General features: G+C 42.8%; 1 protein-coding gene and 1 pseudogene across 4 annotated transcripts in view; both read left to right on the top strand.

The window, feature by feature from the left end:
• Positions 1–17,592, top strand: part of LOC132228209 (ATP synthase subunit O, mitochondrial-like) — a 34,196-nt pseudogene extending 16,604 nt beyond the window's left edge.
• The window catches only part of LATS2 (large tumor suppressor kinase 2), a 91,800-nt gene that overhangs the window by 38,790 nt on the left and 27,981 nt on the right, over positions 1–25,029 (top strand). The window contains exon 2 of one of the 4 annotated variants that reach the window (XM_059684200.1): positions 12,421–12,496. The exons of the other annotated variants lie outside the window; for them this stretch is intronic. Coding sequence (XP_059540183.1) covers positions 12,470–12,496 — 27 coding nt within the window. The 5' untranslated portion in view covers positions 12,421–12,469. The remainder of the gene's footprint in view (positions 1–12,420; positions 12,497–25,029) is intronic. 4 annotated transcript variants of the gene reach the window in all.

Genomic DNA, 25,029 nt, shown 5'->3' with positions numbered 1-25,029 from the left:
TGGGAGCTTCTTTTCAGGTAACAGTTTGCTTTTCACTTGTTGCCTTTCAGATGATCTCTTTGTCTTTGATTTTGGGCATTTTAATTATGATGTGTCTGGGCATTGCCTGTTTAGGTTCCTCTTTCTTGGGAATATCTGTGCCTCCTGAACTTGTCTGACTTTTTCCTTCACCAGGTTGGGGAAATTTTCTGCCATTATTTCTCAAACACATTTTCTTTTCTTTTTTTTAAAATATATTTTATTGATTTTTTTTTTACAGAGAGGAAGGGAGAGGAATAGAGAGTTAGAAACATCGATCAGCTGCCTCCTGCAAACCCCCCACTGGGGATGTGCCCGCAACCAAGGTACATGCCCCTGACCGGAATCGAACCTGGGACCCTTGAGTCCGCAGGCCGAGGCTCTATCCACTGAGCCAAACCGGTTAGGGCCACATTTTCTATATTAATGGGTCACAACATGAGGAACTGTATTTAAAGGGCCAGAAGGTTGAGAACCACTGTCTAATGTGTTCTTTATTTGTTCTATGTTGTTATTTTTGTTTTCATATTTACTATATCTTTTATCATGCTGTTGAGCATCTTTACCATCATTATTCTGAGCTCTAGATCAGATAAATTGCTTATCTCCATTTCATTTATCTTTTCTTCTGGAAAAATCTCTTGTTCTGTCATTTCAGGGTTGTTGTGTGGTTTTTTATTTTTATTTATTTATTTATTTAAAATATATTTCTTTATTGATTTCAGAGAGGAAGAGAGAAGGAGAGAGAGATAGAAACATCAATGATGAGAGAGAATCATTGATCGGCTGCCTCCTGCACATCCCTCACTGGGGATTAAGCCGCAACCCGGGCATGTGCCCTTGGCCAGAATCGAACCTGGGACCCTTCAGTCCGTAGGCTGATGCTCTATCCACTGAGCCAAGCCAGCTAGGGCTGTTGTGTGTTTTTTTATCTCCTCATTTTGGATGCCTGACTGGGTTTGTGACTGTGTATTAGGTAGATCTGCTGCACCTCTCAATCCTTACTGCAAAACAGAATCAAACATTGTTTCAGACTAATTAGATCAAGAAAGACTCAAGGTCTCGAGAGACCCCCCCACCTCTGCCTGCAGACTGATTGGATTCAGTATTGAGTAGCCCTCAGGCAATCATCACAGGTGTGGCAAGAGTTTTGCCAACAGGGGTGGGGCAATTGCTTCTGCCTAGAGCAGTGATGGCGAACCTTTTGAGTTCAGCATGTCAGCATTTTGAAAAACCCTAACTTAACTCTGGTGCCATGTCACATATAGAAATTTTTTGATATTTGCAACCATAGTAAAACAAAGATTTATATTTTTGATATTTATTTTATATATTTAAATGCCATTTAACAAAGAAAAATCAACCAAAACAATGAGTTTGCGTGTCACCTCTGACGTGCGTGTCATAGGTTCGCCATCACTGGCCTTGAGGCTAATTCTTATTCTCAGTCTTTTTTAAAAAAAAGTATATTTTATTGATTTTTTACAGAGAAGAAGGGAGAGGGATAGAGAGTTAGAAACATTGATGAGAGAGAAACATCGATCAGCTGCCTCCTGCACACTCCCCACTGGGGATGTGCCCGCAACCAAGGTACATGCCCTTGACCAGAATCAAACCTGGGACCCTTGAGTCCGCAGGCTCTATCCACTGAGGCAAACTGGTTAGGGCTATTCTCAGTTTCTTAATGGGCCTCGGAAATTCCACACTGTGGGGCAAGGTGATTTTCCAATAGGGTGGGTCGACCGTCTTCTCCCCTGCAAAGCCACCTGGACAGCAAATGACTGCATGAGAAAGATGACCTCCACAGTATGAGGGAATGACTCAGGCCAGGAAACTGGGGTGTCTTCCTTCTACGCTTTAACCACAGAGCCCCCTACCCTGGCTTCTGCTTACACTGGTCAATCTACTCTGCCCTTCCACCTGCCAGAACAAAAGGTGAGTGGCTGCATATGGAATTTTGTGTGTTCACCCTTTAAGAGTATGCCTGCATTTTCAGCCATCTCTCCCTGGCAGACAGCAACCCTGCTATTTTTCACAGCCAGATGTTATTTGGACACCTCTCTCAGTTCTGGTGCTCTCTGCTGGGGGGCCCAGCTTGAGGATTAGACCCCAGATCCCCCACAGCTGAGATATCTCTCTGGAACTTGAGCTTCTGTCTGTGGGAGCCCGGCCAGCCCTGGCTCCTCCTACCAGTCTCTATGCAGACTCTACTTTCTGTCCTTGGTTATCAGGGTTCTCTCCAGCTAGTCTTCAGCTGATTATTCAGGATGTTGTTTTGTATTTTAGTTGTAATTCCAGTTTGGTACTAAGAGCATGTGTGTGTACCATCCACTTACTCTGCTACCATTTTTAATCTTCTCTATTTTCATTTTTAACATCTGCATTTTATTCCATATTTAAATAGATGTTCTATGATTTATTGCAAATAACTGATGTTAAAAGGCAAACTGAGGCATATTGAGAATTTTAAGATTTTGAGCCAAAATTGATTTGAATTGGGCAGCACCTAACTGGAAGTGGTTAGGGGTGTTTCACCCCCTGGGGCTAGGGAGAGACAGTTATATATATTATTATTATTTGATTTCAGAGAAAAAGGTAGTGGGAGATAGAATCATCAATGATGAGAGAGAATCATCAATTGGCTGGGCTGCCTCCTGCATGCTCCTTACTGGGGATCGAGCCCACAACACAGGCATGTGCCATAACGGTGAATCGAACTTTGATCTCCTGGTTCATAGGTCGACATTAAAACTTCAGCCGAAACCGGTTTGGCTCAGTGGATAGAGCGTAGGCCTGCGGACTGAAAGGTCCCTGGTTCGATTCCGGTCAAGGGCATGTACCTGGGTTGCGGGCACATCCCCAGTGGGAGATGTGCAGGAGGCAGCTGATCGATGTTCTCTCTCATCGATGTTTCTAACTCTCTATCTCTCTCCCTTCCTCTCTGTAAAAAATCAATAAAAATATATTTTAAAAATAAATAAATAAATAAATAAAACTTCAACCACTGGTTGGGCCTGGGAAAGACTTTTTTTGATTGATTGTCCTTAGGTTTTGGTGTCTTAACTTTGCAGCACTTACAGGCTTAGGTTTGAGTTTGCCTACATGGGTTGCTGAGGCATTAGAACTACCTCAGTCTGATGGCCTCATCATTTAATTAATTTAACACTGGTAATGAACAACCTTCTGCATAACTCTTTATGGATATCACTAACTTCCTAAAATGTATTTATTCTAAAATTTAGAATAAATTTTAGACATGGAATTTTTAAGGCAAGTGATGAGAACATTTTTACAGTTTTTATTTGTATCACCAAGTTTCTTTTTAAAATTATTAAATTGCACTTGTATTTCCAACTTGCCAACAATGAATACTATTACTACTACAAAGCAAACAAGTTTTTATCAATTTAATAGTTCTGTATTCTTTTTTTAAAATTAAGGTATAATTGACATACAATATTATATTAGTGTCAGGCGTAAAACATAATGATTCGATATTTATGTATATTGTGAAATGATCACTATGGTAAGTTTGGTTAACATCCATTACCACACAGTTACACATTTTTTACTTGTGATAAGAACTTTTAAGATCTTTCTTAGCAAGTTTCAAATATACAATGCAGTATTATTAATTACAGTCACCACACTGTACATTATATCCCCATTACTTACTCATTTTATAACTGGAAGTTTGTACCTTTTGTCCCCTTCACTCATTTCTCCCACCCTCTCCCCCCTGCCTCTAGCAATCAATAATCTGTCCTGTGTATCTGTGAGTTTAGGTTTAAAAAAAATTTTTTTAAAGATTTTTTTGTTCGTTTGTTTTCTGTTAATCTTCACCCAAGGATATTTTTCCCATTGATTTCTTTTTTTTTTTTTTTTTAGAGAGTGGAAGGGGGAGCGAGGGAGAGAGAGAAAGAAACACCCATGAAAAGAGACACATTAATTGGTTGCCTCCCGCATGCACCCCAACCAGGACGGGATTGAACCTGCAACCCTTCCATGGGAGGGCAGATGCTCTAATCATTTAGCAACACTGGGCAGGGCAATATTTTTGTTGTTTTAAGATCATATGGTATTTGTCTTTTTCTGTCTGACTTATTTCCCTTAGCATAATGCCCACAGGGTCCATCCATGTTGTTGCAAGTGGCAAGATTTCATTCTCTTTTATGTCTGAATAATATTCCTGTGTGTGTGTGTGTGTGTGTGTGTGTAAAATATGTATCACATCTTCTGTATCCATTCATCTTAGAAAACGTAGGTTGCTTTTATATCTTGGCTATTGTAATAATGCTGCAATGAACATGGGGATGCAGGTATCTTTTTGAGTTAGTATTTTCATTTTCTTCAGATAAATACACACAAGTGGAATTGTTGGGTCATAAGATAATTCATATATATACATATATATACATATATATATATATATATATACATATATATATATATATATATATATGTATTTTTTTTTTTTTTACTGATTTTAGAGAGGAAGGGAGAGGGAGAGAGAAATAGAAATATGATTGATGAGAGAGAATCATTGGCTGCCTTCTGCACGTCCCCCACCATGGATTGAGCCCGCAACCCGGGCATATGCCCTGTCCAGGAATTGAACCGTGACCTCCTGGTTCACAGGTCAACCACTGAGACATGCAGGTCAGGAAAGTAATTCTTTTTTTAATTTTTAGAGGACCCTCCACACTGTTTTCCATAGTGGTGGCACCGATTTACATTCCCACCAACAGTGCATGAGGGTTCTCTTTTCTCCACATCCTTGCCAATACTTGCGGTTTCTTGTCTTTTTGATAATGTGCATTCTAAGAGGTGTGAGGTCATATCTCATTGTGGTTTTCATTTGTATTTCCCTAATGATTAGTGATATTGAACATTTTCTTATGTGCATGTTGGCCATCTATATGTCTTCTTTGGAAAAATGTCTATTCGGATCCTCTGCCCATTTTTAATTGGAGTATTTTAGGCTATTGAGTTGTATTAATTTGTTATATATTTGGGATATTAACCCCTTATCAGATATATGACTTGCAAATATTTTCTCTTATTCAATAGGTTGCCTTATCATTTTTATGGTTTGTTCTGTATTCTTAATTGTGACAGCAATAGCTATGTGCTAACAAAAAGAGGGAGAGGAAGGAAGAGGGAGAAGGGAGGAGAGAGAAAGAGAGTGAGAGTGAGAGAGAGAGAGAGAGAGAGAGAGAGAGAGAGAGAGAGAGAGAGAGAAACACTGATGTGAGATAGAAACATGGATTACACGCATTGAGGACTGGAGATTGAACCCAAAACCTGGGTATATGCCCTGATGGAGAACGTAATCCGCTCCAACCACTGAGTCACACTGGCCAGGGCTACCCTGGTTTTGACATATATTTGGCCAGTTATGACTGTAGAAGAATTATTAATCATACTAGAGGCCCGGTGCACAAAAATTTGTGCACTCGGGGGGGGGGGCATTCCTCAGCCCGGCCTGTGCCCTCTCGCAGTCTGGGACCCCTCGGGAGATAACGACCTGCTGGCTTAGGCCTGCTCCCGGGTGGCAGAGGGCAGGCCCAATCCCTAGGTGCAGCCCTAGGTCCGGCTCAGAGCAGGGCCGATTGGGGAGTTGGGGCGCCGCCCCCTGTCATGCACAGAGCAGGGCGGATCAGGAGGTTGCAATGCCACCCTCAGTCACGCTCAGGGTAGGGCCGACTGAGGGGTTGGGGCACTGCCCCCTGTCACACTCAAGGCAGGGTCGATGGGGCGGTTGCGGCGCCACCCCCTGTCACGCACAGAGCCGCAGGGCAATCAGGGGGTTGGGGAGCTCCCCCCTATCAGGCACAGAGCAGGGCTGATCAGGGGGTTGGGGCGCCTTCCCCTGTCACGAACAGAGCAGGGTGGATAGGGAGGTTGTGGCCCCACCCCATGTCACACACAGAGCCGCAGGGCGATCAGGGGGTTTGGGTGCTGCCCCCTGTCACACTGATCCCGGTGCTGGGAGGCATATTACCTTTTTACTATATAGGATAGAGGCCTGGTGCACGGGTGGGGGCCGGCTGGTTTGCCCTGAAGGGTGTCCTGGATCAGGGTGGGGGTCCCACTTGGGTGCCTGGCCAGCCTGGATGAGGGGATGATGGCTGTTTGCAGCTGGTCACATACCCTTCAGGGTGGGGGTCCCCACTGGGGTGCCTGGCCAGTCTGGGTGAGGGGCTGAGGGCTGTTTTCAGGCTGGCAGGTGACTGAAGCTCCTAACTGCTCCTTTTTTTCTTTTTCTTTTTATTTTGGGCCAGCTTTAGCTCTGAGGCTTGGCTCCAGCTCTTAGGACTCGGCTGCTGAAAGCAGGTATCTGGTTTGTTTGGGTTCTATAATCGAAACACTGTTTCAACTCCAGCTCTGAGATCTTGGCTGGCTGAAAGCAGGTTTCTGGGGTTTTGTTTAGCTTCTGTATTTGTAACAATGTTTCAAACTGCAAGCTCAGAGGACGGCAGCAGCAAGCGGGGAATGTTACTGAAGCAAGCAAGCCTCATGTTTGATTCAAGCTGCCTGGCTGCCGGCCGCCATCTTGGCTGGCAGTTAATTTGTATATTGCCCCGATTAGCCAATGGGAAGGGTAGTGGAGGTATGGCTAATTACCATGTTTCTCTTTTATTAGATAAGATGGCACAAATAAAGGTTGTTTTGTACAAAAGTAAATGATTAACAGTGACAAAATTTCCCCAGCCAACAAGTAAACATGCAATGTAAATTGAACCACACTTCATGTGGTTTATAAAAGCTTTTATTTATCAGAGTGTCATTGTAAAGATAGTGGCATTTGGCATCTAGGAGGCCCAAGAATGTGGCCAAGCATACTGGAGCGGATCAGCCTCTGTGCCAGCCATTAACCTCCAGTGACTTAGAGGAGGCTTCAGGCTAATGCATGCCTGTTGCCTCTCCTTCCCTACTCCTTGCTAAAGGCTTCATTTGACATCAAATGAATGCTGTTTTGCATTCCCACTGTCTTGCTGGTGTTTTTGGCTGGAAATATTAGCACAAGAGGTCCCAACCTGTAGCTGGGGATCTGTTAGTAAATCTTGATATGCTTGTTTACAATCTGCCATATTTTCGTCCATTCCTTTTGGGCTAAAGCTTCTGAAATCCCTCATAGAAAGGGGTTTCAAGGTGACAAAAGCTTTGGCCTTTTTTCAGAATTTTACTGGTAGGTTCAGAAATCTCCTGTGGCATGAAGGATGTATGCTCCCTTGTCTTTCCATTTACTCTCTTTCTTCACATCTCTGTCTCTTCATGAAAGACTGAAAGTAGTTCCTAAAAAAAGGTTGGAACCTCTTAGACTTGTTTTTTACTTCGTCTCTACTTTAGTCATTATGTTAATGAGTGCTTTCCCCCAAAACTGCTATTTTTCCTCCTAGTAGCTTTCAAATCTGTCTTTTCAATGCTAATAACCTGTATATGTGGATTCTTCTAAGTAGTCTCCCTGACCTAGTGTTTCTTCCAATGAACTTTTCTTAAAACGAGGACATTAGTCACTGTCTTGGTAACCATTGCTCTTTCCCTCCTATCATCTGATCTCCACTTACCTATCAGACTTCATTGTTTCTCTTAAGACTAGTCTGCCTGCCGGCTCCAGCTGTGCCTATCCCTGTACACACCAACTGCCATCCAACGGTGTAGCTTTCTCCCACACTGGTTTCACTCATGCTGTTGTTACCTCACCTGGAATTTACTCCCCCTAGCCCAGCCACATTCCACCCACTCAAGGCCTGCTTCTTCCATGACTCATCCTTTGACCTTCTCCAGCTACTCACTCCAGACCAAGCTGAATTCTCCCTTTTCTCAATTCCTATTTCTATCAGTACCATCCAAGCAACTGCTGTAGGCCTACACAGCTCTTTTCATAGGTGAATTACTGAGACCCAGAAAGGTGATGTAGGGTGGGGTGCAGAGCTGTACAGCAGGTGGGGTGGGGGACAGAGCTGAAGCGAGAAGTAGCTCAGCCTGGCCCATGAGGATTGAAAAAGAGAGAACAACCCTCCCCCTCACCCCCCAATTATAAAACTAAGATAGTTTCTTATAGTAAAACTAGAGGCCGGATGCACAAAATTCGTGCAAGGGTCTTGGCCCTCGCAGCCCTGGCTGCCTCAGCCGGCCCTTGCAGCCCCAGCCGGCCCTCACAACCTTGGCCGGCCCTCACAGGCCCTCACAGCCCTGGCTTCGTCAGGAAAGTCATTCAGAAGGTCTTCTGGATGGTCCTTCTGCTGTTCGGTCTAATTAGCATATTAGCTCTTTATTATATAGGATTATCCATCAACCCACTATTTAGAGGCCATACGTGTGTGTGTGTGTGTGTGTGTGTGTGTGTGTGTGTGTTTGTTTTCTGTTTTGGTTAGCTTTTAGTTTGGAAAATTTTTTATAAGTAAAACAGCATAGTGAAAGGCCCATATACCCATCAATTAGCTTCAACAGTGGTCAATATTCTTCCTTTCTTGTTTTATCTGTCTCTGGAGTCGTTTTTAAAATAAACATTTAATTCAAGTATAATATCCAGGATATTTTATTGAATTTATTTTTATTGATTTCAGAGAGGAAGGGAGAGGGAGAAAGAGAGACATCAATGATGATGAGAGAGAATCATTGATCTGCTGCCTCCTGCACGCCCCCTACTGGGAATGGAGGCTGCAACCCAGGCATGTGCCCTTGACTGGAATCGAACCAAACCGGCTAGGGCTCCAGGATATTTTAAAAACAAATACTAGGCATCATATCATTTATCACCTATATATACTTAAACAGCTCTCTAAAAGACAAAACAAAAAAGATTGAAACACAAAAGACAAAGTAAAAACATAATCCTCATACTGTTACCATAAATATAAAATTAACATATTTAATTTTAACAAGATTTTTATGACTACTTATTTAACATTTTACAACTATTTACTGTATACGTGAAATTAATATTTTTTGAGCAATTGTTATGTGGATATCACAAGCCCATGAAGAAGGTTCTACCATTGTCAATATTTTACAGGTGAACAAACCGGATCATAGGTTAAATTGCACAAGGTGAATAGTGTAGGTACTAAATAGTGGAACTAGAAATCATATCCAGATCTGGTTGTTTTTATTTTGTAACTTGAATTCTTTCCCCTCAAATTAACATACAGAACATTTCTTCATACCAATAAAATCATTATTCTAAAATGTTTCACATATCCTATGGTAGTCTACTATCTGCCATAATTTAACAAGTCTCTCTTTTTTTCTTTTAGACTATGAGATTGTTTCCAATTTTTACTATCCAAGAACTTTGTTCTGTCATTGTTTCATGCAAGTTAGTTTTGCCTCGAGGTTGAGTAACATTGAATAGTAGATTACATAGTAGTAAATGACTGGTGAACTAAAAGTAAACCCAAGTCATGTTTGCAGTCATCCTTCAGCAAGTGTTTACTAAACACCTGTTAGGTGCCATGCACTGTTAAGCATCGAGGACTCAGAGATAATCTGAGCCTAAGACCCTTCCTTTTAATGCCTGATTGATTCTGGACTCTCTCATTTACCAGTTAAACTCTTTGGTAGGTGTTTCCACTAATGGTAGAGGAGTTGTTAGGGGGTGGTGGGAACCCTCATTCTATAACCATTATAAAAACTAGATTTTAAAAATTAAATACTTAAAGACACTGGAAAGTGTCCATAACAGACAAAACAGGAGATGTTTAATCTCCAAAACTTAATGGGAAATGATAAAAATTGGGAACTTGTGGCTTTCTAGCTCAAGGGTCTTAGACGTCTAACTCCCTTAGCTACAGAAAATGGGACTGGGAGAGGGAGAAAAACCTCAGCCTTACTGACCAGAGTTCAGGCAGCTGGGAATGTAATCGGGAATTCTAGGCAGTGAAAAAATTACGGAAGGCATGAAGCTCAAATTCTGAGTGCAAACTCCCCCAAATCCCTGGCAACAGTTGAACAGTATGTGTGGGAAGAAGCTGGATACTCAGTCAGAAAGCAGGCATAGGCCAAAAAGAAATACATCCTTGATAGAAGAGCAATGTGGGGCCAGACGTGAATTCTTACTGTGTTTTTAAACCATGTGCAGTGTAGATGGCATATAGTAAAACCCTTATGGGCTTAAAGTTTCAGAGGACAGAGCATCTGGAAATTAGTGGTGAAAGGGGAAGGAATCCCTAGAAGCAAGAAAATTACAGAAAAAACAAGTCTCAGCTCTGAGCCTCTGCTTACGACTCATTACATAGGTATGAGAGAGACCACCACAAAGATGCTAGGTTAAAAAAATGAGAAGCCATAAGAAAGAACAGAGATATCAGTTCCTATGTGCTGTGGTTTGGAACCAGTCAAGTTACTGCCTGTGATAACAAAATCGCTAACCTCAGAACCCACGCAGAATGAAATGTTGCTGTGATGTATTATCCACAGTGTTCAGTTTTATGTGTTTTGGTTTTTGTAAATCCTCATCCAAGGATATGTTTTTATTGATTTAAGAGAGGGGGGAGGGAGAAAAAGAAACATCTATGTGACAAACATCAATTGGTTGCCTCCCATACTCGCCCAACCTGGGGTCGAACCCACAACCCAGGTATGTGCCCTCCCTGGGAATTGAACCCACAACTGAGTTACTTAGCTACTCAGCCAGGGCTACAGCGTCCAGTTTTTAACATGCAAAGTAAAAGGGAAATGAGAAGTGAGACCCTTAGGAAATAAGACAGTCAATAGTAACTAACTTCTGGTGGCACCAGATGTTGGCTTTAGCATAAAGATTTAAAATACCTGTTTTTAGCCCTATCCACTTTGGCTCAGTGGATAAAACGCCGGCCTGCGGACTCAAGGGTCCCAGGTTCGATTCCGGTCAGGGGCATGTGCCTTGGTTGCGGGCACATCCCCAGTGGGGAGTGTGCAGGAGGCAGCTGATCGATGCTTCTCTCTCATCGATGTTTCTAACTCTCTATCCCTCTCCCTTCCTCTCTGTAAAAAATCAATAAAATATAATTAAAAAAATAAAATTAAAATTAAATACCTGTTTTTAAATGATTTAGGTGGTAAATTATATGTGCTTTTTAAAAAGGAAACCATAATTTAAAAAACTATTAAAAATATATCCACAAGCCTGGCCAGTGTGGCTCAGTGGTTGAGCATTCAACTAGGAACCAGGAGGTCACGGTTCAATTCCCAGTCAGGACACATGTCTGGGTTGTGGGCTCGATCCCCAGTTTAGGGCATGCAGGAGGCAGCAGATCAATGATTCTCTCTAATTGTTGATGTTTCTATGTCTCTCTCCCTCTCCCTTCCTCTCTGAAACCAATAAAAAAAATATTTTTAAAACATATATATTCAAAAAATGAAATGAAAATGTGTCAAAAGAATTCAGAGAAAATATAGTAGTAAAGAGTACACTAAAAGAAGTACTAAAGGATATATAAGCAGGAATGAAGAGCACTAGAAATGGTAGATATCAATAAATTTAAAAGACTAATTCTTGCCGAAACCGGTTTGGCTCAGTGGATAGAGCGTCGGCCTGCGGACTGAAAGGTCCCAGGTTCGATTCCGGTCAAGGGCATGTACCTGGGTTGCGGGCACATCCCCAGTGGGAGATGTGCAGGAGGCAGCTGATCGATGTTTCTCTCTCATCGATGTTTCTAACTCTCTATCTCTCTCCCTTCCTCTCTTTAAAAATCAATAAAATATATTTTTTTTAAAAAAAAAGACTAATTCTTTACTTTCTCTTAACTTTTTAAAGTGATATGTCAGTATTTAAAGGAAAAATAACACTACTAATGGGCTTGTCACACATAAAGGTATAAGGTAGAACAATATGGATAGGGATTAAATGGAATTATATTGTTGCAAGTTTCTTTTTTTCTCCTGACAATATAAATAAACATTCAAGTGGATTGTGATAAGTTAAAGATGTATGCCGTAGTCTTTAGAGCAATCACTAAGATATAATTTGAAGACAAAGAACTAGTCAATTGAGGAATTAAAATGGAATTTTAAAAAGTTGATTAACATGAAAGGAAATAGGGAAGGAGGGACAAAGGAACAAAAACCAGATGAGATAAATAGAAATGGCAGAGCTAAATAAAATCATATTAATACTTATACTCACTGTAGAGAGATTGTCGTCCTGAATAAAAAAGCAAGATCCAACTATATCCTGCCTACAAGACACACTTTAAAAAATTCTTTTAGCCTTGGCTGGTGTTGCTAAATTAGAACATTGGCCGTTGCACAGAAGGGTCGCTGGTTTGATTCCTTATCAAGAGCATATATCTGGGTTGCAAGTTCAATCTCCAGCCCTGGTCGGGGTGCAGGAGGCAACCAATCGATGTGTCTCTAAAATCAATAAAATAAAATAAGAAAGATGGTTCTACTCATCTTGGTACCTTTCTTCTCAAGAAATCCTCCACAGGTGTTCCTGCAAAGGTGTCTACCAGTCCCTCCACTGATGCCAACCAGAAACTTCTCCATCAAGGTACATAAGTATACTTCATTAAAGGTGTACAGACACAAAGGGAGAATGATGTAATTGATAATAAATTCACACAGTATACATGGGAAGCCCTAGTCTACTGGCTTCTGCATATATGTCAGTGGCTCAGGGGACAAAGTCAATGCCTGTAGGCCTACACTATTCAGTCCTGGCCTGAGCCCTGGAAATGGGGATTGTCTGAGTTGAAATGCTGGCTGAGTCTGTGATACACATTTGACTTGGAAAACTCCAGGCAAAAATAGAATGTAAAACATCTCAGAATTTTTTTAAAAAGATTTGTTAAGCACCTGTTTTCTTTTTTTAATATGTTTTTATTGTTTTCAGAGAGAAGAAGGGAGAGGAAGAGAGAGATAGAAATCTCAATGATAAGAGAGAATCATCGATCCGCTACCTCCTGCACACCCCCCACTGGGGGAGATCAAGCCCAAAACCCGGGCATGAGCCCTGACCAGGAATCGAACTGTAACCTCACGTCCCACAAGTGGATGCTCAACTACTAAGCCACGTCAGTCGGGCCTCACTTTTTTATTTGACAATCTAAGGGAAAAGAGGTCAGTGCCCCTGACTAAAATAGTCAGATGTTGCATGTTTTAAAAAATCTGTGGGCCCAGCTGGCGTGGCTCAGTGGTTGAGCGTTGACCTATGAACTAGGAGGTCATGGTTTGATTCCCGGTCAGAGCATATGCCTGGTTCAGGCTTGACCCCCAATGTGGGGCATGCAGGAGGTAGCTGATCAATGATTCTCTCTCATCATTGATGTTTCTATCTCTCTCCCTCTCTGAAATAAATAAAAATATATTAAAAAAGAAAATCTTGTAGCTCACCAGTTTAAAATTGCTGCTTTAGAGGTTTTCTGACCAGACCACTGGCACTATAGTCATCCTCATTAAAACTTCAACCCTTCAACCAAGTTAGAAAGGGTAACTTTTATAATTTTATAATTGCTTATTATCATTATTTTAAATGGTAGTTTATACTCATTATAGGAAACATTAGGCACTGGAGGTGAAGAAAACAAGCAATTGAGAATCTTACCTCTGAAAGACAACTGCTAGGAAGATTAAATTGTTAACAATATATTTTGATACTAGAGGCCCGATGCACAAAATTCCTGCATGGGGAGGATCCCTAGGCCTGGCTGGCAATCAGGGCCTATCTGTGGGATGACTGGTGGGGCAATCAGGGGGCCCCTGCTAGCACCCGCTTTGGCTGGCTTGGGGCCTGTGGGCTGGGGGCAGTTCCTGCATTGAGCGTCTGCTCCCTAGTGGTCAGTGCATGTCATAGTGACTGGTCTTTCCACTCTTTGGTCAATTTGCATATTAGGCTTTTATTATATAGGATGTACACACTTCATTCTTTTTGTATGTATATATTTTATAAGAGAACAAATTAGAATCACATTGTTTTGGAATCTCACCAACTTTCTGATTTTTACTAAAGGCTTTATAAAGGTTTATCATTTTGTGGATTACTGCTACTTCTCCATATTCCACTTCTTTCTTTCTTTCTTTCTTTCTTTCTTTCTTTCTTTCTTTCTTTCTTTCTTTCTTTCTTTCTTTCTTTCTTTCTTCCTTTCTTTCTTTCTTCCTTTCTTTCTCTCTTTCTCTCTTTCTCTCTTTCTCTCTTTCTTTCTTTCAAGGGAGAGGAAGAGAGAGATAGAAACATCAATGATGAAAGAGAATCATTGATTGGCTGTCTCCTGCACACCCCACACTGGGGATCAAGCCTGCAACCCATGCATGTTCCCAGACCAGGAATTGAACGGTGACCTCCTGGTTTGTAGGTTGATGCTCAACCACTGACCCACACCGGCCAGGCCATATCCCACTTCTTTTTTCTTCTTGTATTTAAACCTATTCATGTCATTTTTCAGATTGATGTGTTCATAGTTAAATATTTTACTTTTTGTGTGAAGATCTGTGAATTCACTTGGATGCCACAATGCCAGGGGACATTTTCCCAAAGTCCCCTGATCTTTTTCTTAGCCAATAGCTAAGAAAATGTGTCATTAATTGGACCTCCTTTCTATCCTTTTGGAATTCTAAGATCTCATTTAGTTGCTGGTCCTGGATTTCAGCAGACTCAGGGACTAAGTGTTCTCATTAAGGGTGTTCCATCACTGCCTACTTTCATTAGGTGTCCTGAGCAGATGGTTTTGAATGAAGACATTTTCAGACTGCAGGTGGTCTGTGTGGAGTGGAACCACAGACTGAAAGCCCAAGGATCTGTTTCTCTTGCAGTTGTGTTTTATTCTTCCCCACGCATGTTTCCAACCTTTAAAACTCAGGAGTTTTATTTAAAAGATTAAAGGAAAAAGGAGCTAGAAACTCACATATGAAACCTATATGTTCATGTTGACCAATGTCACCCCAATAAATTTAATAATAATAAAAAATAATAACCAGGAGTTTTCACATTAAAATTTGGGCTTTTTGCTTCCCTTGAAAAGCAGAAGCCATGACTCATCTCTCGTGTGGAAGCTGGTACCAGGGCTCTTGGGTGACTTCTGAGCCCTCTGTTGGTGCTGACACAGGAGGAGGACTCTCTACCCCAAGCCCAGGGCAGCTGCTTACCCAACACAGCAGTGAAGGATGGGCTGTGCTGGGGACCACGGTGCTGGCTGGAGGAGCACCCCAACGGTCATCCCTTCCAGAAACTGCCCACTCCTTCCTTTAAGCAGATAGGAGCTCAAAACCTTTGCTTAAAAAAAGGAAGATCAAAATGCTTAGGTAGGGGACCTATAGCCCACCAGGAGAAGATGGCCTGTCCATGCTCTCTCAAAAGGTGCTATGCTTCAGCACATCTGTGGCCAGGCCGTTTGCCAAGCTTGTGCAGCCACCTGTTCAGGTATATGGTATCAAAGGTAGCTATGACACTGCTCTTTATTCTGCTGCATCTAAACAGAATAAACTGGAACAAGTAGAAGAGGAATTGTTGAGAGTAGCACAAATGTTGAAGGAACCCAAAATGGCTGCTTTGATTTTGAATCCCTTTGCAGAGCATTCTGTTTAAGAGAAAAGCCTGAGTGGCATGATCCAACCTGATCAATTTGCTTGCTGAAAATGGTCACTTGACCAACACCCCAGATGTTATTTCTGCCTTTTCTACCTTGATGACTGTCCACCATGGAGAAGTCCCATACACAGTGACCACTGCATCTCCTTTAGATGAAGCTATTCCTTCTTAATTAAAAGCAAAACAAAACAAACAAAAAAATACAGTCCTGAATAACTTCCCAAGTAAAAGCCAAATTGAAATTGAAAGTTAAGATTGACTCGTCAGTCATGGGTGGAATGATTGTCTATATTGGAGAGAAATACATTGATATGTCTGCAAAAACCAAGATTCAGAAGTTGAGCAAGGCTATGCAGGAGGTTTTCTGAAAGTGTTGATTTTTCTGTCAGTAAAATTCTTAAACTGGGAGAAACAATAAAATGCTTCCTGAACAGAAAAAAAAAAAACTTTTTTTTTTTTTTTAATGCTTAGCATGGGGACTATAAAACACCAGCCACTGGCAAACCATCCAGCTGTAGAGTAAAAGGGGAATTTTTATATACAATCAAGATAATAGCTGTGTCCCAGAAAAGTGCTCTTATCTTTTAAAGCAGGGCAATGTGGCTTGTTTATCCCCCAGAGAGTATCTGGTATCTGGAAAATCCCTTTGTGGGGATAATGAGGATCTTTTATTCTCCATCAGAGTGAGTAACTTTATAGCAATGTCAGTTTCTCAAAAACACATAAATGAACCCTCACACTCATATCTACGTTGACTTTGTGTATGTTTCTGTAATGTTCCTCATCTCTGTTCCCTTTCTTGCTTGAGTTTTTAACCTCTCTGATTCAGGTGTTAAAAACAGGTTTCCTAAAAGCTCCTCGACAATGAAATAGAAAGCTTAACTCTGACTTCAGTGTCGCTTCCTTCCGTCTCTTCAAACATTTAGAAAGGGGACAAGATTTACTCTGTTTAGAATTAGGGCCAATGGGAGCAAGGTCCTATGCATGATAGGGGACGAGCTTTCTGACAGTATGGTCTGAAAATGGCTTGTCGGGGGTTAGACTCCACGGGCATTGGGAGAGGAGAGGTCAGGGCTTGTGCTGAGGATGTCTAGAACATCAGGCTAAATGCATGGCCTGGGCAACAGTGCTTTACCCTTACCACAGCGTTATTAGACTTGTGTGGAGCTCCGAAAATCACGAGCAAGGAAAGACACATATATACATGTACATATACATATACATATACATACACACACACATACACATTTACATACACTGCATATACATACTTGCACTCACATACATATACACATTTACATTTACCTACAAACACATACCTTCAAATGCACACATGCAAACTCACATATGTACACACACATTTACATGCAAACACATGCACACTCACACATATACACACACTGACATATACCATTCTCTCACATGACTCATGTGGGTACAGGTCTGGGTTCCAGCCCTACAGGTTCAGATTTAATTGCTTGAGGGTGAGTTCTGGCCACTGGTATTTAAAAACCTCTTCAGCAAGTTTGAAGACCCTCTTTACTCCAGTCACTTAGTGTCACAAATGAAACCAACTCCTGTGATTTGAGGATGACAGTATGAAGCAAGTCCCTGTGCAGGTTTTGTTATTTCCTGTCATAGTGGTTTGTAGCACTGAGGAAGTGGAGGAGTTTTTACTGACTGCTTTGTGACAGTGGTTTTGTGAGAGGCACTCTGGAGCTATCAGAGGAGGCCAATTGATTTGTGCTAGAGTGCGTGCGATGTCAGCAGGAGGCCCAAGCATCGGGGGTCCTGGAACAGGCGTGGGAAGTTTTTACTGAAAACAGTAGGAAAACTGAACATCTGAGTTAAATAGAAGCACGGGAGAGTTAGGGCTTGGAGAGGGTTTTATTTTCTCTGGAACCTTTACCAGTATGTGCACATCAGAAATGGCCTCTGAAAGCACTTTTAGTTATGGAAACTTTTAGCATGTTCAGAAGTAGAGAGAATGTAATAATGAGCTCTTTTAATACTCGTTACCCAGCTTTAACCAAGACCCATGTGCTGCTTTGTCCATCCCTTCCTCGCAGGCTCCCTTCAAATAAATCCCAGACACCAAACCAAGAAGTACCCTACAGTGTGTTGGCAATCAAGGATATCTCCCACCAATGACGTGGCTTAAAGATGATAAAGTGAATGTGGAGAAAACAGAAAGGTTAAGCAACTTCCAAGTTGTGGGCCAGTGTATTTTGAATACTTGTGTGACGGAACTGATAGTGGTCATGTTAGTAACAACACCACCAGGATGGCATGTTCATAGGAAAGGTGCTGTGTGAAAGGATAGGGGTTAGCTCCTGTCCCCTGGCCTGGTGCAAACACTTCCTGAGGACAGAAGTGCAGTGCTTACCAGTGGGAGGGACTGTCCACAGGGCTGGGCAGTGTGACTCAGGTGTGCTGGCTTCATGCAGGGCAACATCTGTGACATTGAGCCAGGTTTGAGAGCACTGTGTGGGGATTTTTCCCACTTGATATTCTGTTTTAAGTAGAAGCAAGGTCTTGTGAATTGGAAATGCCATTTTATTTATGGAGATTGGTTTCCTCACATATATTCTCTGAGATGCTTCCTAAGTATATTGCCTGGACCTAGAGGCAGTGCACTGAGCACTGGATTTTCTTTCACTAAAAGGATTGGAGTGGCAACTCAGAGGCACAGCAGCCACTTCCCAAGCTTCATCTAACTGGTACACTGAGAAGTGGACTTACTTATGCCACATGTGCCTTCTTCCTTTGACGAAAATCTTGCCAGGCTCACCTGTATCACAGGAAGACTTTGTGTTGTGTTTCCAGGTACATTACTTAGTACTTGTGAACTGGCTGACTTGAGGTCTATGTGGAAGAGAAAGGATATTAACAAGAGAATCCATGTTCCCCTTCTCTAAAAAATTGTACCACTGAAAAAACAAATGAGCCTAGTTTTGTTTTGAGGGATTAAAGTTATTTAATAAAATATTCAAGCAAAAATACAACATGATTTTATTTTTCTAAATGTGTAATTCATCAAAACCTTTCAGCGATATGTTTGTCACTATAATAGCTGACATTCACTGGGTGCCGACTGTATACCAGACATGAAGAAGTAGGTGTGGTTGGTAAATCTGCTTCTCAGAGGAGGCATGACAGTGATTAAGGGTGGTTCCTCATACCATACAGGTAGACTGAGGCTGATCCATTGTTCAAACCTGGAGGTTTGGCTCCTGACTACTTAACCGGCCACTTCCAGAACACAGTGGGTAAGAGGAGGGCTACAGAAGGAGAATTAACCAGAAAGAGGGACTTTGTACTTTTCTGAGAGTATTGATATGAAATTGTCTCTTCTTGGGCATCTAGATGACAAATGTCAGAAAAGTCTTCCTTGCCTCCTGCTGCCCAAGCAGTGTGTTTGCCAGGTGTTTCCTGGTCTTCCCTCATCAAAGCCCAGATAACCCTGTGGGAGTATCCTTCCCCTTCTGATCCCTTACTCCCTCACACAGTATTTTCTTTCTTTTTTTAAAAAAAAAAATATATATATATTTTATTGATTTTTTACAGAGAGGAAGGAAGAGGAATACAGAGTTAGAAACATCGATGAGAGAGAAACATCAATCAGGTGCCTCCTGCACACCCCCTACTGGGGTTGTGCCCGCAACCAAGGTACATGCCCTTGACCGTAATTGAACCTGGGACCCTTCAGTCCGCAGGCTGACGCTCTATCCACTGAGCCAAACCGGTCAGGGCCCTCATACAGTATTTTCATCTGCCCTTTGGCAAGGTGTTTTGCCTTACTACCTCAGAATAATAAATTCCTCCATTGTCATTGCAGACCTAGCTCATTAGCTCACACATGCCAAGTCAAGAAGAAACTTGCCTTTATTTATTTCCTTAAAAAGTATTTTTTAAAATCAATGTTTACTTTCCCATCAAAGTCTGAGTATTTTACACATTCCTAACCTGATTGTCTTAGGTTTTAGAGACCTTTTTTACCATTAACTTACATTTCTGTTAACTAGCTGGTGATCCTATGAATAAATGAAAAGGACCCAAAAGAGTAAAACTAGGCCAACTTACAATGGCCTGCTTCTACTTGGTAGCTTTAAATTTAGAGGTTAAAAGAGGATTGAGGGGATCGCATTTTCCAAAGTCTCACATTATTTATTAAATTTTAGAGAGAGAAAGAGAGCAAGAGCGAGAAACATCGATTTGTTATCTCACTTATTTATGTACTCATTGCACTCATTGGTTGATTCATTGATTTATTCTTTTTTGTTTGTTAATTCTCACCTGAGGATATTTTTCCCATTGATTTTATTTTTTTATTAATTAAATCTTTATTGTTCAGATTATTACATTTGTTCCTCTTTTTTTCCCCATAACTCCCCTCCACCCAGTTCCAACCCCACCCTCCGCCCTCACTCCCCATCCACTGTCCTCATCCATAGGTGCACGATTTTTGTCCAGTCTCTTCCTGCATCCCCCTCACTCCTTTCCCCCCCAAGAACAGCCAGTCCACTCCCTTTCTATGCCCCTGATTCTATTATAATCACCAGTTCATTCTGTTCATCAGATTATTCACTTGATTTTCAGGTTCACTTATTGATAGATGTGTATTTGTTGTTCATAATTTGTATCTTTACCTTCTTCTTCTTCTTCCTCTTCTTAAAGGATACCTTTCAGCATCAACACTAATAAAAGAGAAAAATGGTAATTGGCGTACGAGCTACCCTTTTCATTGGCTAATCAGGGCTATATGCAAATTAACTGCCAACTAAGATTGGGAGTTAACTGCCAACTAAGATTGGCAGTTAACTGCCAACAAGATGGCGGTTAATTTGCCTATGTAGGCACAATGCAGGGAGGCGAAAGGGAAAGCAGGAAGAAGCCCCCTGCCACTGACAGTGATCGGAAACCCAGGGGGGAGCTAAGAGCTGGGGGGCAGGGCAAAGGCGGCCCTGGGGCCGCCTTTGCCCTGCCCCCCAGCCATGATCGGAGAATCAGGTGCCTTTGCCGCCTTGGCCAGTGGTAGCAGGAAGCAGGGGTGGAGCCAGTGATGGGAGCTGGGCACAGTCGAAGCTGGCAGTCCCAGGAGCTAGGGGTCCCTTGCCTGGGCCTAAAGCGAAGCCCACGATCACGGCGCCCCCACTGCCACTGCAGGTCCCCGCTGCCCGGGCCAGATGCCTAGGCCAGAGGCGTTAGGCCTGGGCAGGGGCGGAGCCTGCAACCGCGGGGAGCTGGGGGTCCCCTGCCCAGGCCTGACACCTCTGCCGGAGGCCTCAGACCTGGTCAAGGGGCTGATTCGGTGATTGGTGATCGGAGGGTGATGAGGGTCAACTCCTCTGGCCGAGGCATCAGGCCTGGGCGGGGGGCGGAGCCGGGGATTGGGGGGATATGATGGTCCCCTTGCCCAGGCCTGAAGCCTGGGTCAGAGGCGTCAGGCTTGGGCGGGGGGTGGAGCAAGCGATCAGAGGGAGATGGGGGTCCCCTGCCCAGGCATGATTCCTGGGCCAGAGGCCTCAGGCCTGGGCGGGGGCCAGAGCCAGTGATCGGGGGAGATGGGGGTCCCCTGTCCAAGCCTGACACCTCTGGCGGAGGCGTCAGGCCTGGGCAAGGGGCCGATCAGGCGATCGGAGGGTGATGGGGGTCTACGCCTGAGGGCTCCCAGTATGTGAGAGGGGGCAGGCTGGGCTGAGGGACACTCCCCCCCCACACACACCCAGTGCACGAATTTCGTGCACCGGGCCCCTAGTTTCATATAATATTGGTTTGGTGGTGATGAACTCCTTTAGCTTTTTCTTATCTGTGAAGCTCTTTATCTGACCTTCAATTCTGAATGATAGCTTTGCTGGATAAAGTAATCTTGGTTGTAGGTTCTTGGTATTCATCACTTTGAATATTTCTTGCCACTCCCTCCTGGCCTGCAAAGTTTCTGTTGAAAAATCAGCTGACAGTCATATGGGTACTCCCTTGTAGGTAACTGACTTTCTTTCTCTTGCTGCTTTTAAGATTCTCCCTTTTTCTTTTGCTCTTGGCATTTTAATTATGACGTGTCTTGGTGTGGTCCTCTTTGGATTCCTTTTGTTTGGGGTTCTCTGCGCTTCCTGGACTTGTAAGTCTATTTCTTTGACCAGGTAGGGGAAGTTTTCTGTCATTATTTCTTCAAATAGGTTTTCAATATCTTGCTCTCTTCTTCTGACACCCCTATAATTCGGATGTTGGTAGGCTTGAAATTGTCCCAGAGGCTCCTTACACTATCTTCGTATTTTTGGATTCTTTTTTCATTTTGCTTTTCTGGTTGGGTGTTTTTTGCTTCTTCGTATTTCAAATCTTTGACTTGATTCTTGCAATCCTCTAGTCTGCTGTTGCGAGTTTGTATAATATTCTTTATTTCAGTCAGTGTATGCTTAATTTCTAATTGGTCCTTTATCACAACCTCGAGGGTCTCATTAGATTTCTTGTAGATCTCATTAAGTTTATCGGCAGTTTCTAGAAAATTCTTGAAAAACCTTAAAAGTGTGGTTTTGAACTCTATATCCAGTAGTTTGCTTTCCTCCATTTCTGTCATTTGTGTCCTTTTTCTTTTGTCTCTGCATTTTTTATGCTTCCCTGTGCTGATAAAGTGGTTTTCTGTGCTGAGTGTCCTCTAGGGCCCAGTGGTTCAGCCTCCCCAATTATCTGAGCAGGACACTCTTGGTGCATCCCCTTGTGGTCTTTGTGCACAGCCTTGTTGTAGTTAAGGCTTGATTATTGTAGTTATCACTGGGAGGAATTGACCTCCAGGCCAATTGGCTGTGAGAATCAGCTGTGTCTGTAGTGGGGGAACTTCTGTGATGGAGACACCCCTCTGGGGCAAGACTTGCTTCAATGGGGCTTTGGTGCTCACTGAGTCTGCCCCCTGAGTGTGTCCTTTATGGTTCCATGGAGCTGCAAACTGGATGGTCCCACTCTGACCTCTGGGTTTCCTGGCTCCTGGATCTCTAGGGAGGTGCTAATCTAGCCTTTGCCTGAGGCTATCCAGCAAAAGCCTCCCTGCAGGGCTTGGGCGGGGCGGGTACCACGGGATCAACAGGGTGGGGCTAGCAGTTATGGCTGCTCTCAGTCCAGCCTTCAGAGGCTCTGCTTCTCAGTGTCCTGGTAATTGCTGCAAGCCCCTCGGAGAGAAAGCTGCCCTAGAGTTCCAACTGATGCCAGACAGTCCCGCTTCTCCCGTATGAGTCTGGGTCCCTAGAGACTCGCCAGGAACTGGAGCTCAGAGCCTGAGACTCCCTCCTGATTGAAAACAACAACCACGCCCTCAGCTGCCAGCCCGCTCCGCATGCACCACCGCACCTTAGTATTTTACTTCCGCACTGCGCCTCCTCTGAGTCTTGGTATGCTTTTCTCTTTCCTTCTAGTTGTAGAATTTCCACTCAGCTAGCCTTCCTGTGGTTCTGGATGATGTCCGTTACGTCTTTTAGTTGTATTTTTGAAGTGGTTGTTCGAGGCAGCAAACTCTGGTGTTTACCTATGCCGCTATCTTGGTTTCTCCCCTGAACCCTTTTTTTTTTTTTTTTTTTTTAGAGAGAGAGAGTTCCAGGGAGGGAGGGAGAGAGAGAGAGAGACATAAAGAAACATCGATGTAAGAGAGAGACATTAATTGGTTGCCTCCTGCATGCACCCCAATTGGGCCAGGGATGGAACCTGCAATCCAGGTACTTGCCCTTGACCAGAAATTGAACCTGTGACCCTTCAGAGCTCGGTCTGATGCTCTAACTGAGCGGCACCGGCCAGGGCATCATTGGTTGATTCTTGTGCCCTTACTGGGGATCGAAGCCACAACCTTGGTGTATCGGGACAATGCTCTAACCAACTTAGCTACCTGGCCAAGGACAAAAATCTCACATTATTAATGTGAAGAAATGAGTTACCTTTAGGGGAAGGTGTTGGTTGATGACAGCTCCCAAGCATTTTAGCAAAGTGTTTTTTCCAAATTGCAGAGAAATCCTTGAATGGATCAAAGAATCAATGTAGGTTGTGAATAGCATTGCAGAGAATCACATTACAGTTAAATATGGGGGCTGCTTTTATGAAATAGTCATAGTAAAACACGCTTCTTGATAGAAGGCTGATTTTTCCTGCATGGGAGGATGATGAGACAGGCTCAGTGTTTTATTTTAAGTACCAGGCAGTTTTTGACAGCTTTGCTAATGGAGTGTTGCCTCCTTAAACTACCACGAGACTTCACATTCCTTAGAAACCTGGTAGAGAAGCACTTAAAACCAACATGAAATTATTTCCGGTTTTGCCTTATTCTCCTCTGTAGAACGAATTTTTTCTCATGAGTAATTTGGTGCCTAATTATTCTTATGTCTGAGAACAAATGCACGGCTAACAAATGCAGGGTTTTGTGATGTGTTGTCCTTTTGTCCAGACTTGGGACAAAGGGAGTTGGACTTAACAACAGGAAATGGAGGTGGGCAGGTACCAACTCTGTCCTGTTATCGAGTTACTTCAGGTGTTCCAAGGAGTTTTATAAATGAGGTTTTCTGGCCAATTTCTTACTGTGAAATTAACAAACCAGTTGCCTGCTGTAGGTATAGAGAATGCTTGACTTTTACTTGAGGTCACATAAAAGGCTGCTTTCAGTGTCTTAGTATTTGCGGCAGAATGGTGATGTTTCCAGGGTGTAGGATGAGGGTGAAATGAGAAGGAAGATTTCCCTCCCATTTTTAAAGGAATGAAATGGTATAAAAAGGGAAATGGAGCTTTTACAAACTGCTGGTTATAGAAAATAAATTGCACAATTGCCTGAACTCTATTTTAACATACACCTAAGAAAGTTTTAAAAATTGGCCATTAATGAAGCCATAGATATTTTGGTTGTCATCTTTTTTTGTTTTATTTTTTTGTTGTTGTTAACCCTCACCCAAGGAAATTTTTCCATTGATTTTTAGAGAGTGTGGAAGAGAGAGGGAAAGACAAAGAGAAACATCGATGTGAGAGAAACACATTGGTTGCTTCCTGCACAAGCCCTGACCAGGGCCCGGGCTAGGGAGGAGCCTGCAACTAAGGTATGTGCCCTTGACTGAATTGAACTCGGGACTCTTTGGTCTGTAGGCTCTGCTGAACCCAACCAGCTAGGGCAGTCATCTTTTTAATATATATATGTGTGTGTATATAATATATATATTTATTGATTTCAGAGTGGAAGGGAGAGGGAGAGTGAGGAAAACATCAGTGGTGAGAGAGAATCATTGATTGGCTGCCTCCTGCACGCCCCTTACTGGGAATCGAGCCCACAACCCAGGCATGTGCCCTAACTGGGAATCAAACCATGACCTCGTGGTTCGTAGGTCAACACTCATCCACTGAGCCACACCAGCTGGGCACTTGTCTTCTTTTTTTTTTTTTAAATATATTTTATTGATTTTTTACAGAGAAGAAGGGAGAGGGATAGAGAGTCAGAAACTTCGATGAGAGAGAAACATCAATCAGCTGCCTCCTGCAGAGCC

Source organism: Myotis daubentonii, chromosome 2 (genome assembly GCF_963259705.1).
Source record: "Myotis daubentonii chromosome 2, mMyoDau2.1, whole genome shotgun sequence".
Taxonomy (NCBI): domain Eukaryota; kingdom Metazoa; phylum Chordata; class Mammalia; order Chiroptera; family Vespertilionidae; genus Myotis; species Myotis daubentonii.
The sequence above is the reverse complement of the archived record's forward strand: the minus strand, read 5'-3'. Positions and strand labels throughout refer to the sequence as shown.